General features: G+C 39.2%; 1 protein-coding gene across 1 annotated transcript in view; it reads left to right on the top strand.

Moving 5' to 3' along the window:
- Positions 1–18,353, top strand: part of LOC103476624 (uncharacterized) — a 28,564-nt gene extending 10,211 nt beyond the window's left edge. The window contains exons 2-3 of the mRNA XM_008429099.3: positions 9,552–9,820; positions 15,340–18,353. Coding sequence (XP_008427321.1) covers positions 9,640–9,820; positions 15,340–16,064 — 906 coding nt within the window. The 5' untranslated portion in view covers positions 9,552–9,639 and the 3' untranslated portion in view covers positions 16,065–18,353. The remainder of the gene's footprint in view (positions 1–9,551; positions 9,821–15,339) is intronic.
- Positions 18,354–21,743: the final 3,390 nt, after the last annotated feature.

Genomic DNA, 21,743 nt, shown 5'->3' on the forward strand with positions numbered 1-21,743 from the left:
TGTTGTTTATCGGTTGCCATGGCAACGGGTCCGCGTAAAGCCGACACAGAGTGAGAAAAGGGGGAATAGAAGTTGTTGGAGCTATTTTTTCTTTATTTCATTATCCATTTGAATTCCTAAAACAAGCGACAAAAATTGAGCTAATCCCCTGTGTTCTAAAAACATGGTGATATTTATAACAGTTGTCAAACTACGGCTCCTACAGCATATTTAAAATAAAACGATTGACCAATATAAGTAGATATTCACCCTTTCTTGTATTTTGACAGAACTAACAGAAACTAAACAGTTTATAGATTTGTATCATGGAGAATTTATCAGTTTTCTAATCTTTATTTTAAGTCGTATTTAATAGATATATCGAATAACAAATGATGGCGCTACTAATATTTTTGTGACAGATTTCTCCTTGTCCTGTATTGGGATAAAATGGTTTTCTGGACACAATGCATGTCAATTGATATGCATATCAGGAATGCACATCAATTAGCAGGAGTACGAAAGATGTGAAAATAATTAACTATACTACATTAAGAAATTGTATTAAAGCCTTGGCACATGAAGCTCATTTTGAAATAATGCAAGTTAAAAACAATATTTCGTATTGTTCTTAATACGAAATATAAAAAACTATATATATATATATATATATATATATATATATATATATATATATATATATATATATATGCTGCCACCCTTGAAAAAGTCCCTGCCACCCTCTTGCCACCCCATAAATATTTTTCTAGATCCGCCCCTGAGGATGTCTGATATAAAGACAGACATTCTTTAGATATAAAAGGCTACCTGTAGGGAACTGGACATTTAGTCCAGCACTGGGACAGCCTGATAACATTAAATTTAGAAGTTTTCTCTGCAGCCAAACAATTTCTGTGATGTCGTTTTTTCCCCCCGCTATTGCGAGGACAATTGTGAAAATATAAATGGAAACAGTTTTTCACTTCAACATCAGACTTACTTTTTTATTCACAAAACTTTTTTACTTTTTTATTGAAAAAAATAATTTAATAATTTGATAGTTAGAGGGCGCAGATCCACCCCACCTCCTCCTCACCATGGGCCCAGTGTCTGAACAACATTGAGGCAGAGAAACTGAGTCAGAAACTGGGTCAGTCATTATTACACTGAGGGCAGCCAGACAAATTTATTTTGCTAAATTATATTTAGCTAAATTATATTTAGCTAAATATTATTGTTGAGGGGCACAAGCAGGCCTTCTGACATACAGATTAAAAAAATTAAATAAAACATTTTTAGGAAAAAAAATGGCCACAGGGGCATCAAGAATAAAAGGGGCAGGGGCTCAAGTTCCCTCCACACCCCACTGCTAAGTGATGTGCCTGCTAAGCAACCATGGCAACAGCGTGGGTCCATAGTGTTCTGGGATCCTTTCGCTCCCGCCACGAGAATTTAGTTGACCTTAATAATGACCAAAATAAACTTTATTTCCTGTGTTTTATTTTGGTCATTGTTGACTTAGTGTTAATATGTGTGTGATAGGCATGTCTATCGGACATTTATAGAAATACGGAACAAATCGCTTCCCGTGTCTAATACTGGACGCAACATTTGACAGCCAAATATGGGATGATTCCGTATTTTACGGGACGGGTGGCAACCCTATGTCCAGAAAATACAATTTAAACGATGCGATCGTTACCTATTAGAAAGTGGGCGCTGCATGGCATTGTTCGTTGCCACCTCCTGTTTTTAGCTCTAGATTGTTGATCCAATTTACTCCTCTTTTTTTGGTAAGTTTTTTAAAATGAACTCCCTTGTGACCTTCGTAACACGAAAATAATGTTCATCATTCTCTCTATATAAAGTAAATATTAGTAAAAACAAAAACAAAACAAACCAGGGGAAACATAAAGTACAATAGTGACAAGAAAATGACAGTCAAAATAATCTTGCATAAAGAAAATATTACGAATTGTGGTATATGTGCCAGATGTCACAGTGAATTAACATAGGAGATAATCCAAAATTTCAAGTTGATTGCAAGTCCATATTGTTGTTTTTGCTTTTTGATTAGTTGAAGGTTGAATTGTAAATATATAATGTTTAAGTTCAATCAAAAAAAACCCTGAAAAGTCTGTTTTTTTCCTCAAAAATTTACATTTATGTAGGTGAAATTTAGCCTTAAGAAGTAATAAATTGATAAAGAAACTTTTCAAATTCATTTTTTCATTTTGTTGAAATCCAAACAAAATATTTTTCCGATATAATTGAAAGCCTGCTGATATTTTTGAGTCAGCAAAGCTACAAAAATGTTGCCAAAATACTTTAGAGTAAGAACACAACCAGAACAAATGAGTGACTGATTCTGGGCAAATGTCACAGAAGGAACAGTGTACATCAATGTTATACACCAAATCTACCCCGTTAGTCTATCTAGACTAACGGGGTAGATTTGGTGTATGAGTTTAAAAGACACTTCTTTTACCTTGTTAGTGAAAAGAAAGTGATTTGGGAGCAGCCAGGTCAATTTCCAGGATAAATTAATATGAAAGCGATTGCAATACAATTACAGGAGCAGAGGTCACTTCCCTGTGAAACAGGGATCTAATCGATTTATTATTGTTACGAGGAAGAAGTTTAAGACATATTTTGCCAACAGGAGAATCTATGGGAGTTAGAATGGGAGAATGATAACCGACTCTCGGCTTCTGCTTGAATAACATGCACATTTTTGTAGAAATGGCACCAAAGACTTTTGCATATTCTCCAGGAGAGACAGGAAAATTTAACTTAGAGAGAAATTCCTCATAACTGTTAAACAATTGGTCAACCAGAATAATGTTACGAGTAAACCAGGAATCAAATATAGTTTTCTTCTTATATAGGATGTCCTTATTATTCCAAATGAAATACCGGTGAGGAGAAAAGCTGTGTTTGTAGATGAGTAACCATAATAAAAAGGCCTACCGGTGAAAGTTGGAGAGTTTTGTTGGGAGTTTCGCTATATCAAAATTACAAACTAAAAAGAAATTCAGACCACCAAATTTAGAAAAAATATGGGAAGGTTTAAAATTCCAGAAAGACGCTGGAATTGACGGATCCAATTTATTTTAAAAGTATTAGTCAAAATAGAGAAAGATAAACAATGAAGTCCTCCATGTTCATATGAATTCATTAGAGTAGATTTTTTAATATAGTGAGTCTTATTCTTCCACACAAAATTAAATAACAGTTTATCAATTTCTTTCTCACTTTTATTGTCAATGTCTAACGCAGGCATGTCAAACATACGGCCCGCGGGCCGGACCCGGCCCGTTGGATGATTTAATCCGGCCCGGCATAAATTTCTGAGTCTCTAGCTCATTTCTATCAAAAGTTGTGATTTTTTAAAATAAATATAAATCAAATGCTCCCTCCGGTCGCTAGAGGGCAGTAAATGTGTAAAAGCGCTCACGTCCAGCATGCGGCACTGATACGAGTTAGTCACAGGATGTAAACATTCGCAACGTGATGCGTCCAAGTAAAAGTAAACCGGCAATCTTACTTCACCATTCACCACTACTAAACAAGTTATCGGTCAACACACCCTTCCCAAAATGGCACTGTCAAAAAAAAAGAAAAGTGGACACGGAATGCAGAGTTTTCCAGGAAAAATGGACTGAGAAGTATTTATTCACGGAAGTGAACTCAAAACCAGTGTGCTTGGTATGTAATCAGCAAGTTGCAGTGTTCAAAGAGTTTAATATTCGGCGCCACTATGAGACTCATCATAAAGAAAAGTATGACCACTTGAAAGGACAAATAAGGAAAGACGAGATAAACAAATTGGTCGCTGGTCTGAAGAAACAGCAGTCTACTTTTACACGCAGCCGCGATATTTCTGATGAGGCTGTAAGAGCCAGCTACATTATTGCCAACGAGCTGGTGCAGGCATCCAAGCCATTTTCTGATGGGGAGTTTGTAAAAACATGCATGCTTAAGGCTGCAGAAGTCGTGTGCCCTGAAAAGCGACCTGCTTTTGCCAATATTAGTCTAACAAGGAACACTGTCGCAGATCGGGTGACAGAACTCTCAAGTGACTTGAGCAGCCAACTGAAAGAGAAAATCAAGTCATTTATCGCATTTTCAATTGCAATTGATGAGAGTACCGATGTCACAGATATTGCTCAACTGGCCATATTCATTAGAGGTGTTGATGAAACTTTGACCATCACCGAGGAGCTGCTTGAATTGGTGCCCATGAATGACACCACAACAGCAGATGACATTTTCAGCGCTCTCGTTGGAGCGCTGGACAAGGTGGGAGCGGACTGGTCCCGTGCCGTGAGCCTGGCTACCGACGGTGCGCCATCAATGGTCGGGAGAAAGGCAGGCGTTGCCACAAAATTCCGTGACAAAGTACAGACTGCAAATGGAGGACAAGAGTTTTGGATATTTCATTGTATTTTACATCAGGAGGCGTTATGTTGTAAAACACTGCAAATGGACCATGTTATGAGTGTGGTTGTGAAAACTGTCAATTTCATCAGAGCGCGCGCGCTAAATCACCGTCAGTTTGACACATTTCTCAGTGATAATGACATTCATGCTGGCCTACCATACCACACTGACGTGCGGTGGGTGGTTAAGCAGAGGTGCAGTACTTAAGCGCTTCTTTGAGCTACGAGGGGAAATTGGACAGTTCATGGAGAAGAAGGGATGCCCAGTAAAGGAACTTAAATGCAAGGAATGGGTGCAGGATCTTGCGTTCATGGTTGATATTACACAACACTTGAATACACTTAACACTAAATTGCAGGGCCGTAACAGAGTTGTCACTCAATATTACGACAGCATAAGTGCGTTGAAGATGAAACTGTCACTGTGGGAGACGCAGCTATCCAACGGTGACACCGCGCATTTCTCTTGTCTCACAGCTGTGCGTCCGAAGGCACCGGACCGTCCCGATAATGATTTGGATAAATATAAAGATAACATAACAGATTTACTGCGAGAGTTTGGGCAGAGGTTTCAGGTATTCGGTGAACTTCAGAACAAATTTGGCTTTTTTCGCTTGCCATTTACAGCGAAGCCTTCTGATATGCCAGCTGACATTCAGCTCGAGCTTATTGACTTGCAATGCGATTCCGCTATGAAGGATAAATTTAGGACAGTGGGATTGGATACGTTTTATCAATATCTCGTGCCAGGTTACCCCAAATTAACAGCCATGGCTGCAAAGGTTCTATCCATGTTTGGGACTACTTATCTTTGTGAACAGGTGTTTTCGGTAATGAATAATAATAAAACAAAGCAGCGCTCAAAGTTAACAAATAAACACTTGAATGACATTGTTAAATGTGCTGCTACTCAGGATTTGACACCTAATGTCGATGCACTTGTGAAGGCAAAAAGATGCCAAGTTTCAGGAGCCAGCAGCAGCACGTAGACTGCAGGAGTGCATTGAGAGAGAGAGAAAAAGTGGGATGACACGATTTTGTTTGCACTTGTGAATGCAGATAATTAAAAATAAGATTCATCTGGTTTCATATTAAGGACAATTGATATTGTGCAGTATGTTCTCAGCTTCAGTAGGCCCAGCCTAGTAGTTTGATCTGGCGTAGCCTAATCTTATTGCCCATGCACTGCACTTTTTTTATTTATTTCAAAGCAGTATGACAATTAAGGCGAAAATATTTTGTTCATAGCTCCCACTTGAGTTTGTTAATGTGGTGAGTTGGTTCAGGTGTAAAACTGCATTCAATCAACTGTTAAAATAAACCAGTTGTTAACACATTCATACCCAAACATGAAAATATTTTTTTTCCCCTGTTTGTTGAATAAATGTGTTGTGCTCAGAAAAGATCCCTTGTCATCTATAATTATGATATGTAGGGTAGGCCACAAATGTAGGCTGAATGATAAAGCATAGTACTGAAAAACAAAGCTAAATATTTGGAGGTGACATTCTTTTACTGATCCGGCCCACCTGAGAACAGAAAGTCTGGATCCGGCCCCAGAGCCAAACTGAGTTTGACATCCCTGGTCTAACGACTGTACAGCATAAATGAGTCTAGAGAGGAGTTCAGCCTTCGTAAACAGAATACGGCCACGCTAATTAACCACTGATTCAGTTTTTTTTAGTCTTTTGAATTAACGGGTCAAAGCTTAGAGAGCTTCTTTTGTTTTGATCCTTTGTGATATTTATTCCTAAATAAACAACCTCATTTTTAACTGGCATGCCTTCATTTGAAGCTATGGAGCAGACCGGGCTGTATTGTTCCGGCCCTCCATCTGTATTGGGTGACATCGGTGCTACGTCATCTGAAACCCGGAGGGTGAGGCGTCACCCTGCTACAGAGCCGAGCCGGGCTTGTGGAAATGCATTCACTTCTATGTAGAGCTGAGCCGGACTGAGCCAGGCTGCTGAAGACCGAGGACCACTTAACCTATGTTAAGAAAGCAAGATATTTACTACCATTTGCTCGTTGTTATCTCGTCTCCCCAGGTCCGTTAATTTCGTGTGTAAAAGTGAAACCACAAGGACAACAGTCACTGTTCAACTTCACAATCAATCAGAATTTTATTTAAACAATCAAGTGCCTAAAATCACACCAACAGCTCAACATAATCAAAAATCAAAGCCACAAAGAAGAAATTAATTACCTTAGTGTAGTAGACTGAGTTAGTTCCTCATCTAGTGGTCTGGGGGATCGCCCCCAGGCCACTAGAGCAGTGTTTCCCAACCCTGGTCCTCAAGGCACACTGCCCTGCATGTTTTAGGTATTTCCTTGCTTCAGTCCAGCTTATTTCAATCGATTAACAGGTGTTTGCAATCAGTTGAATTGCAGGGAAAAGCAGGGAAACCTCTAAAACATGTAGGATAGTGTGCCTTGAGGAAACATTGCACTAGAAGGAGCAGTGGGAAGATATAAGCAGCAGGGGTGGATCTAGAAAAATATTTATGGGGTGGCAAGAGGGGGGCAGGAATTTATTCAGGGGTGTCAGCATATGCCAGTATATATATATATATATATATATATATATATATATATATATATATATATATATATATATATATATATATAATGTCTCATTCTCACATTTAGCTTACACAGACCTAACATTGGACTTTATTTACTTGTTGCAAAATATTGTTTTTAACTTGCATTGTTTCAAAATGAGCTTCATGTAGCACTGAGGATTAAATATAATTTCTTAATATAGTATAGTTAATTATTTTTATGTCTTTCATACTCCTGCTAATTGATCTGTATTACTAGATTGGACAGCGTCTATTAGTCGCTATGTGATTCATTGAGTTATGTCCAGAAAACCATTTTATCCCAATGCAGGACGAGCAGAAATCTGTCACAAAAATAATGTTGTTTCTGTTAGTTTCTGTTAGTTCTGTCAAGATGCAAAAAGCATCTTAAGGAAAACATTGAACAATCATTTTATTTTAAATATGCTGTAGGAGCCATAGTTTGATGATTAGTTCAGTTTTTGTCGCTTGTTTAACTTTTAGGAATTGCAGTGGCTGCAGACAGTGCGCCACAATAAAGGTACAATAAATCTGATAAACAGGTGAAGAACCAAACACCACTTCTATTCTGCTTTTTCTTGCTCTGTGTCTTTACGCAGTCCCGTTGCCATGGCAACCGACAGACAACAGCTCAATCGAGCAGATAGAGCAGAGATTACCGATCAGGGGAATCAACACCAAAAAACAAACATTTCCCACACAAAAAAGTAGCAAAAACACCAAAACAGAACATTCAGTCTGTTACATTATGCTGTCAGGCTTGATGTCTATATTATTAAGTTTTCGCCTGAGCACAGCGGTGATTGATTAACTGATTTAAACAGCTGCTATACTGATGACTTGGTGGGCGGATTGACCTGTTTTAGTGCTAACGGAACCAAAACACACTGAACTGCGCAGCACATGTTAAGGTTATCAAAGTCAATAGAAGGCTAGCATAACTGACCCACTGCTCACTTGTTCAATGTTTTCCTTAAGTTAAAACTTTTTCCTCACCTGTTAAATCTGAAGCCCTTGTTATCTAATTCATAGGGTTGAATTAACCGCTAAATATTGCGTCCATTTTTCAGATTCTTTGCGCGACTGTGGTATTTTCCTGACCACCCATAATGTTGACTCAATGGACAGCATGGCGCATGTGTGGCGCACGATAAGTCACGTAATGTCCAGTCATTTATATCCATCCATATCAATGCTGCTGCCTCGCGCTCTGTCCTTCTCTCGCACTTCCCGCTACTCAGCAGTAGGTGTCAGGTTAGATTGTGTTGCATTCGATGTTGTCGGGGAAAAGAGTTTCATGCGCTTAATGTCCAATTTCCCATAACTATTTATTGAATTCATAGTCGCCAGCTATGAATGAGAGTCGCCGGCTCTCATTTGGGGTGGCAACTGCCACCCCGTGCCACCCCAGTATATTCGCCCCTGAGAAGCAGAGTTAAGCAAGAAAGGCTAGGGCAGAATGAGCTAGCGCCTGTAGTGTGTAGGTTGTGTTCAAGACCAGACCGAATAAAGAAGTAAAAGACAACTGCTGAGAGTGACTCTACTTCTTGGAAGTGAAGATATCACACTTAGGAAAATACAAAAATACGAAGACGCGCATTTGGAGACCATTGTGTGTGGCAGTTAAGACAATTCCACCTCAGTGATATGGTTGGCTGTTTTAGATCAATTACTTTTATATCAAGGTGGGTTCTTTACTGTCTGATGTGTCTAATTTACGTTTATAGGTTTATAGGTAAACAGCCCATAATGACGTATTCCTGTTTGTACGCCAGAGGCCATGCAGGTGGTATCAAGGCCAAGGGATATTGTAAAATTAATACATTCTTTGTCAAGTGTACTTACACTTGACAAAGTGAAAATTGACAACCACTTGGTTGTCAATTTTCCAATTTGTTACAAGATTGGCTTAATATCCTTAATATCCTAGGAATGGAAGACAAATGCTCCACAGGAAACCCTTGCAATGAAATTGCTGCCATATGGGTGTGTTGTGGTGGCGCAGGGGTTAAGCACAACCCATGTATGGTGGCCTTAGACCTTGACGCAGCCATCGCAGGTTTGATTCCCGGCCTGGCAACCTTTGCTGCATGAGTTTCATGCGCTTAATGTCTCATTACCAACTTTTCTGTCAATTAACTATCAAATAAAGGCCACTAGAGCCAATAAAACCTTCAAAAACAGAAATTGCTGCCATATTATCATTTCCAGACCTAGCTGAACTATATATATTTTATTTTGATCTGCTGCAAATGAACACTGAAAATTGTCAGCATACCTTCAACTGAAAGTCCGCTGGTATGGTATTTCATTTTTACGTCTGGAAAATGTTGTCAGCGTTCGTTAGGTGAACCTTCAACACAACATTCAGCAGACGTCAATGTTTAACATGTTTCCTTCAATTCCAAAGTTATGTAATATATTATGTTGATCATTAAACCTAATCCCGATGGAATACATTGAAGTTGGTGGTTTTAATGTGAGAACTTTTTAATTTTGTCACAACTTAACTAGATGACGTGAGTTTTATTCTTCGTTATTTTAGATGATCATCATGACCTGCTGCTGTTCACACAACATCAGCTGAGAAACAACTTCACAGGATGACATAAACAGGAAGAGCGCTGCCTCCTATGGCTGATACCAGCACACAGATCACGACTCAGTCTGAGATCATCAACTTCACCAGCAACTTAACCAGCAACAGCACTGCAACAGCTGTGCAGGTAGCCACTGTGATGAAGTGGTTGACATTTGGCATCGGGTTGCCCGTTCTCGTCCTGGCACTTTACTCCGTCAAGAACCTCTCCAAAGGTTTGAAGGGATTTTTTTTAAACTTTTATTACACAAGACTAAATTGACATAATCCCATATTTTGCATTTTACTTATGCAAAATATGTAATAGAAAAAACAAAAACATTTTCTCTCAAATATCATTGGCTTTTGTTTTAGATTTTTATACATTTATTTTTAATACATGCATTTTTTTTTATCCAGGCTCATGTTTAAAGTAGTCTACTGTGCCCAGATGAGCACTTAATAATCTAAGAATAAACATCAAGCCTGAAAACATAAAACTGTAACACACTGAATGTTCTCTCTGCTTGTTTTTGGAACTGTTGTTAGTCAGTTGCTATGGCAATGCATCTGTGTGTAACATAGCTGACACAGAGAACAAGAAAAAATAATACAAGTGGTTTTGAGTTCTTTAACAGTTTTTCTGCGTTATTGTCTCTCTGCTGTGGCGCACTGACCTGACCACCAACATCTCCAGGTCTCGTTTTGTGCACAGAATGGTTCTCCTGCAGCAGTGCCACTGTGGTTGACATGTAAAAGAATTGCCTTCATGTCTTCCAGCCTTCTGCACATGTGTGCAATTTCCAGATGTCAACAATAGTCTCTGCTGCTCTGTTCAAACCTTTTCATATTGATACGTTTCTCTGATTTGGTCTGGCGAATGAACATGTGCCAGTTTGTCTCTGCGATGTGATGCCATGTTATGCCTTAATGATAAGATAGAAGATGTGAAGTCTTGTTTTCAAAGAGTACATAATGTCATCCACCCCAACAAACCGACCAGGGTCTTTTGGAAGAGAAATCGGCCCACAGCATCACAGGTTCTTCCCTATACTTTACAGTTGCAGTAAGATCATTTACCACATGTACATCTTTTAAGTTTTTGACAAACATCTCAGTAAAGTTTTGTCTCATGGTTCCACTTAAATTCTCAGTAATGTTTACCAAACTTCATATGGTTATACTAGTGATAATGGGAACAAAACTGTTTTGTTTTTAATCTGGCATTTCTTTCAAACAACAGGTTGAGTAATTAAGCTATTTTTGCTATCTTGGCTGTGTCTAGAACTGCACATTTCTGGACTGAGATGTCTGATCTTGTTCCTGGGATGTGTTTTGGCCAGTTTGGGGGGGACTGCCCCAAGGGCCCTGATGACCACAGGCACCACTGTGGTCTTCACCTACCAGGTCTTTTCCATTTCCTCTCTGAGACCCTGATATGTCTCCAGTTTCTCATTCTCCTTTTTCCTGATGTTGTAATCACTTGGTATTGCTACATCCACCACAACGGCTTTCCTCTGGTTCACCATTACCATTTTGTCTGTCTGGATCTGGAAGTCCCACAGGATCTTAGCTCGGTCATTCTCCACCACCTTTGGGGGTGTTCCCCACTTTGATCTCGGGGCTTTCAGTTCATATTCTGCACAGATGTTTCTGTACACTATACCCGCCACTTGGTTATGTCGTTCCATGTACGCTTTCCCTGCCAGCATCTTGCACCCTGCTGTTATGTGCTGGACTGTCTCAGGGGCCTCCTTGCACAACCTACACCTTGGGTCTTGTCTGGTGTGGTAGATCTGAGCCTCTATTGCTCTGGTGTTTAGGGTCTGTTCCTGTGCAGCCAGGATGAGTGCCTCTGTGCTGTCCTTGAATCCAGCTTTTTCCAGCCATTGGTAGGATTTCCTGATATCAGCCACTTCAGTTATTTGTGGGTGGTACATCCCATGTAGGGGCTTGTCCTCCCATGATGGTACCTCCAGCCACTCATCCTCTGTTCCCCATTGTCTGAGACATTCGCTGAGCACATTGTCTGTTGAGGCTTTGTCCATGATGTATTTATGGATCTTTAATGTTTCATCCTGGACAGTGGCTCTCACACTCACTAGTCTTCTGCCTCCTTCCTTATGGCTCATGTACAGTCTCAGGGTGCTGGATTTGGGGTGGAACCCTCCATGCATGCTAGTAGGGTTAGTAGCTTCCAAGTCTTAACATCAGTCTCCATTGGCCATCTAATTATTCCTGCAGCTATGCCTTACTGTTAAGGCATAGCTGTTTATTGCACGGATCTTGTTCTTGCCATTGAGCTGGCTTCTCAGGACTTGCCTTATTCATTGGAGGTTTTTGGCTTTGGCTCCTTTCCTTGTGACCTCATCAAGGTTGCCATTTGCTTGTGGTATTCCCAGGTAGCTGTAACTTTAACTATATCTGCTATTGTTCCTTCTGGGAGTGAGACCCCTTCTGTGTGGACAACCTTCCCTCTCTTTGTAACCATCCGACCACACTTCTCTAGTCTGAAGGACATCTCAATATCAGTGTTGTAGATCCTGGTGGTGTGGATCAGTGAGACGATGTCTCGCTCACTCTAGGCGTACAGCTTGATGTCATCCATGTAGAGAACTCCATCCTTGAGTCAGTATCCGTAGCCAGTCTTGTTCATGATTTGACTGAGGGGGTTCAGGCCTATGCAGAACAGCAGTGGGGACAGAACATCTCCTTGCCACATTTGTTGGACACTTGTGCAAGTGGTTTGCAGTTGGCTTCAAGGGTGGTTTTCCACAGCCCCATCGAGTTTGCAATGAAGGTTCTATTGATGTTGTACATCTCTAAGCATTCAATGATCCAAGTATGTGGCATTGAGTCATAGGCTTTCTTGTAATCAATCCAAGTCTTGCACAGGTTGGTGTGTCAGGTTTTGCAGTCTCGGGCGACTGTGTGGTCTACAAGGAGTTGGTGTTAGGCTTTTCTGCTGTTTATGCCTATGTAAAAAAATTACTGGGTAATTATATGTTATGGGATAACATCGTCAGTGAACTGCTAACCCCACAACTAGTCTTAAAATCCAACTAATCAAAAAAATACAATTAAAATAAATATCAATTATGTCCACTTCTGTTAAATCCAAATTAAGTCAGTGGCTCCATCAGGCCCCCCAGAGCTTCAGGGGCCCCTTAAATGCTAACATTTTAACATAGACCCCAGATATATCAATGACATTTCTCAATAAACATTTGTTTATTGAGATTATCATTGCTGCTAAATTGGACATAATGGTTTCAGCATATATGAATTAAAAGACTTTAAATTATTTAATGTGAGATTTTAAGGAACTTCTACTTTGTAGAAGTTCAAAGAACAATATTCATAGTTGGTGTGCTATGGTGGTGCAGGGGTTAAGCACAACCCACATATGGAGGCCTTAGTCCTCGACGCAGCTGTCGCAGGTTCGATTCCCAGCCTTGACGACCTTTGCTGCATGTCTTCCCCCTTCTCTCATTACCCACTTTCCTGTCAATTAACTATGAAATATAGGCCACTAGAGCCAAAAAAAATCTTTAAAAAAAAAACAATATTCATAGTCAGATTGGTTTGTTACGATCTGATGCTGTCAGTATAATCTTTGAGTTTCAGCTCCGTGTGTTCACAAATACAAATTAGTAAGCTGCAGTTATAATTTATTGCTTTTTAGGTTTGCCAATTAAACTACTCCCCCTGTCCTAGATTTTACTAAATCAAACACAGAAGCTGTTAGAAGCTGCCCCTTTTGTTTTTTTTTAGCAACAAAAGGGGCCCCTAAGTCGTATTCTGCTCCAGGCCTCATGCACCCTTGGACTGGCCCTGCATGATGTGGTAATCTGCTGCACTGCGCAGAGATGCGCAACAAATGAGAGATTTAATTCAATGCTGCTTAATTCAACTTTAGTAGCTCTTTCATTTCGTGTCTGTTGAGTTTTTAACAAGGGGACACAGAAACTATTTTGGTTGGTCGAGTTTATGGACGAGTTTTTCAGATGTCCGGTGGCCGCGCGCATTAACTCTTGTCTAAGTGGGCAAAACATTTGATACGATTTGGTGCTTAGTGTAACCGGAAAAATAATACTGGTGATAATAATATATAATCAGCGTGATGCGTGACTGCGCGAAAGCTCCTGACCGGGTTAAACCTGCACAATGAGTGATTAGCACTGGGTCGTTAACCACTAACGCACCAGCTAACGCAGACCTAAACTTTACAGGGAAGACAGGGCCAAACGCTGGGCAGCGTGTTGAGATGTAAACGCCGCATAATGTTTTGTTCACAAATATACATAATTCTCACCGCTCCTCAAAGCACCTCTGAAAGCGCGACTACAAGTTATTCCTGCGGTTCACGTAGAGCTGCGCGACCAGAGCTAACGCGGTGGGTTTAAACTCTTACCTTAATCAATAACTCCTCATAACTGATCATAATTCCTCATAGGAATGTAAATATAGCGGTCAGCCTGTGTCCAGTTCGAGTGAAAGGAGAAGCGGGATCCGCGCTGAGATTAGTTTTAGACATCCAGCTGCTGTAGCCCGCGAGGCAACGCGCAGAGAAAGCGGTGTGATTGGTCCGGCTTTAAATGCATAAACTATAAACATATCTTTAAGGAATAAATCTGCTCTGATAGTGAAACGCTCGGAGCAACAGAAACACTTTTTTTTTAAATAGCCTTGAAAAAAAGGCTCTTTTTTTATTTTATTTTCCTAAAAAAAAAAAACAAGAAAGGCTTAGCCTGGCGGTGGCGCTAGTAAAGCATGGCGGGCCGCCAGACGTATAATACACTGCGTGTGTGTGTGTATATATATATATGTTACATATTTGTACACTGTGTTGTGACAGTTTAAATAAATTAGCACCTGTGTCTTCTCCCAGTGGTAAATGGCAATGACCAACCAGAGCTGTCTCCCTTACCCAGCCCTTTGCTTTCTATTACACTGCAGCTGTAATAGGAAAAAAGAGATATTGCATTTACTCTGCAGCTATAAAAACACCTACACTAAAGGGTTGAACATCCAAGGCTTTTCTGTAAGAGCATTTTTTGTTTTCTAAATGCCTCAACTGGCATATATTAACATATGCCAGTCGAAGAACATTCTTTCACATGATAGTTGGTTCACAGTTTTTTCTCTATCCTGTGATCCTTTTGTGAATGCTTATGCTTTTGTGAATGCTTAGGCTAGTTAGCATAGCCACGATGGATAAATTGTTTTTCGGCAACAGTAAGCTGTTTCTCTGGTTGATTTGTTGCACTAAGCCTCCTGGCTCTGATTGGTTGTTTTTGGGTGCACTTCTTCAGACAGCATATCTTCAGACAGCAGTAGCAGCTCATGGAGGAGATCCATCTTTATCTGTTTCATAGCAAACTGTCACAACCTGGTGACAGTTTAAAAAAATTTAAAACACACGTTCTTTATAAACGTGACACATTGCAACTTTAAAGAAGTTATTGGGGGGGGGAGGGGTACAAAAAGCTGTGCCTGTGTGAATTTGCTAAAAATCATTAGCTTTGAAATATTGGAATTTGGACTTTAAGAAGTTTTCTGTACAAGGCCAGCCTTATTGTAAGGCAAGCATCTTTATCAGCAATACACTTATCTTTGTCTGTATTTGATCAAAGATCTTTATCTAACTCGAGCTGTAGACAAACATCAAATAACCAAATAGTCCTGTTCATTTGAGACCTTACACTGCAATCTTCCAGTGTAAGTTTTTTCCAACTCTGTGTTTTCTTTCTAGGTGAGAACAAGGTTCCCATGCATATCATGTTCCTCCTGGTGTCGGACATCATCAGCTTCTTCAGCCGTCCCTCTGTGGATCATAGTATGGAAACTGACCAGGTTTTCTCCAGAAATGGCACAGACATCATCTTTTACTTTGGGGTCATTTCCAACATTTCCCTCATGCTGTTCATAGCCCAGGAGCGCCATCTGCTGGTGGCCTACCCACAGTGTCTTGGCTGTTGCACCAGTATCAGACAGTCATCTGCAGTGACCTTTCTGGCGTGGGCCAGTCCTTTCGCCATGCTCACCCTCGCCTTGCTAGGCTACAACCTGTGGTTTGCTGTCTCTCTGCTCGCTCCTTTTCCCTTTCTCCTTTTTTTCACTGTGGATTCCTGGCGGGCCCTACACTGCTCCCGATCCAACCCACCGAGCCCAGAGAAGAGGAGGACAGTGTTTGGCATTGGGGCAATCTGGGCCAACTACACTTTTCTTTATACCCCCTTTATCCTCAGCATCCTCTTGGAGGCTTTATCCTTCAAGGACAAAGTCCCCTACCTGGGGCTGGTGTCTCACCTGCTTCTCTACCTCAGCCCGCTGGTAGACCCTTTCCTTTATATCTTCATGACCAAGGGTCCAAAAGAGGTACTGCGAGCTCTACCCTGCTGTAAAAAATTACAAAAGAAAGAAAACACGACACCCACAGTAGAAACTGTGACTGAAACTGTAGAAACAAGACTTTGAAGACATGTATATTCAGTAGAGATCATTGTGAGCATCCTGTGTTTTCAGTGGGATGAATTAACCCCCTGTTGGACTTCTTTAATTAACAAATAAAATTTAATGGAAGATAAATGGAACATATTTAAAGATGCCATTCATTGCAAAATATGCTCAAAAATTGAGCAATGGGAACAAAATCAGTTTCAATAAATATACTTTGATACCACCTGTTTTGTTGATGTGAGAAATATTTATCTCCAGATGAACCTCAAATTAGGAGTAAAAACCTAGTGTGGATTCTTGATGGAACATGACTGAACGTCTTTTACAATATTTAATAAATTTTTCTTATGATAATGAAGACTCAATGAGTTTGTTGGCCAGATTCTCCATATTCAGAGTTTCAGTGTCAGGTGAATCATAGTGAATGCTGCAGATTTGGTTTCTACTCAAATCCGCCTGTTTTTTTTTTTTTTCTTTATCCTTTGATCCTCATCTACGGTCAGATTGAGACCAAGTAAAGTAAGAATCTAGCAAAATGTTTCTATAAACCTGACTAGACATAAACTACATTGCCAAAAGCAAGGAACTGATCATTCCTTCTGATCAGTGAATTCAAGATTGAAACACTTACCTGTTTCAAGCTAATTTACTAAAGGCAAAACTAAAGGTTTTGCCTTTAGTAAAAGGCAAAACCTTTTGAATGTACATTTGAATGTATCCTGATACATTCAAATCAGGATAAAGTTGGCGATATATGAACAGTTACATTAGCAGGAAGGATATTATACCAATTATCAACAATAAAGACTTCCTCCCAGGAGTGAATTCAGCAGTATTTGGAAACTGGCATAAAAAAGGTATCAAAATAATAGCAGATCTATTTGACAATAATAACACATTGATAGCCTTTGCCCAGCATCAAAATAAATTTGGCCTCTCATCCAAAGATTTCTATGTTACAAATTTGTCACTTTGTAGCAACTGGGCATTGCAGAACACTTACATGCTTCCAGGGCCAATAGAAAAATTCCTTATCATGTTTACCTTAAAATCTTTTCTTTCAAGATTTTATGTTTTACAATGATGTTGGGAATGTCTTCAGACCAATGTCTTGAGACCATAGACTAGGTCCATAGACCCAAAGAGGTTTGGTAGAACTGGTTTAAATTATCCCATTCTTTGTTTTTGAGTAATAAATTTAAAGCAATTCAATAGATGATAATACAACACAGGATTCCATATTTTCTTAATAAAATAAATTCCGATTGATCATCATTGTTTCTCAAATGTAGGACAAGCATTGGAACTTATTTTAATCTTTTTTGGGAATGCCGTTCTATATCTAGGTTCTGGAAATGTGTAACTAACTCTACAATTTTCCTGATGGAAAATCCCAAAGGGATTAATAAAGTTTCTATCTATCTAAAGAGATCAGTAAGGACTAGAGTTTGTAAAGATTGGGGGCAGTGTCTATTGGAGCTGTCTTCCCCAGGTAAAATAATATAATGTAAACAAGTCCAGCTGACCAATAAACTAGCAGGACAGAACTGTTAGGTCAGAAATGTATTCTGCAAAACTGGATTTGTGATAAGCCTCTTGTACCCTCAGTGGTACAGGGAAATATTTAGCAAATGCCACTTTTCCAATCCAAAATTGGAAAAGTGCAAAATCAAATGGCGAAATTGAAAACTTTAAGGCCCTTTGGTGACCCCTGATGGACTACCTGCCGAGTGATCTACATTCTGATCTAGTTATCTAGCTATATACTTATGCTTTGTACTTATGTATTTAGTTATTTATTTAATTATTTTATTTTATTGTTTATTTTTCTCTCTTTCCTCCAGAATGTTGAGACGCTTTACCAAGGTCGAGAAAGAGTCACACGCTGTTAGACAAAGGGCCCATAGTAAAGAGTTACATGTTTGATTCTGATCTAGTTATCTAGCTATATACTTATGCTTTGTACTTATGTATTTAGTTATGTATTTAATTATTTTATTTTATTGTTTATTTTTCTCTCTTTCATCCAGAATGTTGAGACGCTTTACCAAGGTCGAGAAAGAGTCACACGCTGTTAGACAAAGGGCCCATAGTAAAGAGTTACATGTTTGATTCTGTTAGACACCAATGTCCATTTTTCACGAAAAAGAAATGTTTTCCCAGGCCAGTGTCTTCAGTCCATATAATGAGCTACCCTCCTCCTTCTCCTCAGAAGCTGCACAGACTTTTTTAGAAACTCTTCTCGGATGTAATGGTAAAAGCGTCTCCTTTCAGCCCTGAAAGTGAATAAAATAAGTAAAGTCTGAATGCTTTTCTTGGTTGATTTTATGCTCCGTGTAAATCACAAATTATGATTCATCGATCGGGATTTCCATTCCCAACAGTTGGTAGCAGAGGATGGTTTTGTGTTGACACATGAGCGGAGATTGGACTGGCCGTTCAGGCGCAGACTTTCCGGAACAGTACTCTGGTCCTCTGGCCCATATGAAAGGTAAGGACACTTGTTCCTTAATACACCATTGTACTGTTTCTCAGGTGTGTATAAATTTCAGTTATCAGCCGTCGTCTGTACCGTTTCCCAGGTTTGTCTAAATTTCATATTGCTTTTACATTTCTGTTCAAATTGCGTTTCACTGGCCTGTCTACATGTTTAACTGTTCATAGGAGTATAGACAAGAAAAAGTAGATTTAGATGTGGAGAAACTAAGTAGTTTTTAGGTGTGAAGAAATAAAGTAGTTTTTAGGTGTGAAGAAATAAAGTAGTTTTTAGGTGTGAAGAAATAATAGTTTTTAGGTGTGAAGAAATAAAATAGTTTTTAGGTGTGAAGATTTAGGTGTAAAGGTCGATTGGCTTACAGTGGGAGCTGGCCGTCCCCAGCTTTTCCTGGACGCGGGGAAGGTTAAGGCTAGGTTTTGTCGGTTTTATCCTCGGGGAGTGCTGCCCTCTGAGACTTTCCCAAGAGACGCAAAGCGTTGAGAGCGGTCCTCAATGCTCTCAACGCATTGAGAACCGTTATTTCATAAGAATGAAATAACGGTTGATCGCGGTCTGATCCTCTGTAGAGTAATAAGTGATAAAAGAGGACAAAAATAGGAGCTGTAAAGCGTGGGTCCATTTCTGTGTAAAGTTGTGTGTGTATCTGTCAGCTGTGTGTGTCTGTCAGCTGTGTGTGTAAGCTTCTGCCGCTGAGCAGACGTTATGTGTTTAAATGTACTTTTTTCTGTTTATTGCAATGTGTTTTAAAACCATGGTCAACATTGGAAAATTATAATCTGTGGGAGGTTTTTGATTTTGTCTACTGGGTTTGATTTTCCGCTGTGTTTGATTTCTTTTTTTTTTTGCTGTGTTTGCAAAAAAGAAAAAAAGAGAAGAGAGGTGATTTCTGAGTCTAAATTTTGAGCCTAAACAGATGGAGGGTGAACTTGAAAAGGAAAAATACGATCCAAAGTGGGACGCCAGGACATGGATTACGCTCGGTGAGCAAATAGAACCATTAATAACTTATTTGGCAGATCATGATGAATATCAAAATAAGGGAAAAAGAGAAAAACAAAAAAAGGGATAGAATACCTGGTGCAGAAGAAAGGAGGCGACCTGTTAAACAGACAGCCCTCGGGGAAATACCGGCTGGAAGGAATGACGCTAAGGGAAAACTGATTGGAACTAAACTAATCCGGCACAATTCACTATTTTCAGATGTGGTAATAGTGAAAATATTACCACATCTGAATGTGGTAATATTTTACCACAGATGAATGAAATTACATAACAGGTAAAATTGTAAACAAAATAAAGTGACATCTAATGGGTTGAAGCATTTGAAACTCGGCTTAGCTGTAGACAGGGTTAAATTTAAACTTAATGAAACTTGAAAAATTGAGATTTGTAGCAGACTTGAACTTTATTATGGACTAAACAATATTTTTCTCTCTTATTATCTTATCAAAACAGAATTTTGTTTCATTTGAAACTTGGTCATCCTAAAATGTCTAAAGAGGGTTCAGAATTGGTAAATAAATATGAGTATGTGTTTGATTCAAAGGATGATTATGAAACAGCTCTAGATGGTTCATTACATTGGTTACAACATATTCTTGTCTCAAAGACAATTAATGATTCTAAATCTAGATAATTCGGTTCCCTTACTTCAAAGTTCGAAAAGGAGTAATCACATTTCGGCTTTGGTTTAAAACCAGAAGGCATTTATTACGAGACTGTTTCATTTAGTTTGACATGTTTTATTTTCTTTTAATTTTTATTAATATTATTGTTGTTTTTATTTTCTAATGACAAAACTAACTAACTTACTAACTAACTAACGGCTGCTTTCGAAACACATGCATGTCTTGGTAGAAAGGCACAAATTGGACATGATGAAACTTTTAAAGTGGATATGATAGTACTTGATTATGTCAAACATTGGACAACAACTGGCTCACAACACTTGTGTGCCTTAAATTTAGATTGAATTGATATATAAATTCAAGTCCAGCAAAACATTTGATTTTAAATACAATGACATCTTACAGTACTGCATAATAATTGTCTACATTTTTTGCTCCTCTGCCTAAATTGATCATTTTTTCTTTTGTCGGTTCAAAATAAACATTGACACTGCCTTCTAGGAAAACAATACAAATTCTGATCTGAACTCTTTAAAATAATAAAACGTTTGGCAAAGGCCAAAAGGCAAAGTTTCAGTTGGACATTTAAAAAAAAAAAATTACAAACAAAAGAATCTCTGAAAAATATTTCTGATAACAATAGAAATGTTGTTGTCAGAAATGTTTGTTTTCTATTTACATAAGAAAACAAAAGGGGGAAATGGTAAATGATAAACATAAAACATTTCTGATAAAACTTGATAAAGTTCTGATAAAACTTAATAAAGATAAAACATTTCTGAGGGTCTCACATGGCAGAAAAGACCACCGGATTCTGCCCGACGTGAGACGGAGGTTTGAAAACAATGACATGCTCCGTCCCCCCCTCGCTCTGTCAAGGGGGGGCCACACACTTTGTCCAGATTTTTTCTGCACATCGGGAATGCTGCCCTGGACAGCTTCTGATGGGGCAAATGGAACATCACATGTAAAGTCATCCTGAGACTCAGGATGTCTGTTGCCCTGGTTGGGTTCTTCGTCTCTGGTCATGTGACCTGGGCTCCGGGGCCCCTGGGATTTCCCTCAGTTTACAGGTTGGAGACAAAATGGCTGCCAGCAAAACTTGGTAGTGTTTAATGGTTTTTCTTGAATTTTCGAATTGTGTGATGCCACTTTTTCTCACCTTAGTTTATTTACAGCACATTCATGGTCTACTGCCTTTGTATTCTGACCTCTACTATTTGATCCCCAGGATAAGTTTAACGGTACAAGTGAAGGCTCGTTGCAGCAGGGTGTCAGAACTCTCTGCAGTTTACAGAAATATTTTGTTTGCCTGATTGTCCAAGATCTGGCTAATGTGTTTCTCTCCTCCAGCATGACAACAATTGAAAAAAGATAAAAGTACGGTAAAAACTGATCATTTCCTGATTTACAAAAGCACAACTAGCCACACTTCAAATACAAAAGAGGATAGTCTAAGTTCTAGTTGGCTCAAATTACTGTGGCTACAAATATAAACTTGAGAACATATCTCAAGTTTTGATTTAAATTTATTTGAATCCATTTCAAATCTTAGGAAAGTCTACTCTTCAG

The sequence above is a fragment of the Poecilia reticulata genome, chromosome 15 (assembly GCF_904066995.2).
Source record: "Poecilia reticulata chromosome 15, P_reticulata-male-v2, whole genome shotgun sequence".
NCBI classification, from domain to species: Eukaryota; Metazoa; Chordata; class Actinopteri; order Cyprinodontiformes; family Poeciliidae; genus Poecilia; species Poecilia reticulata.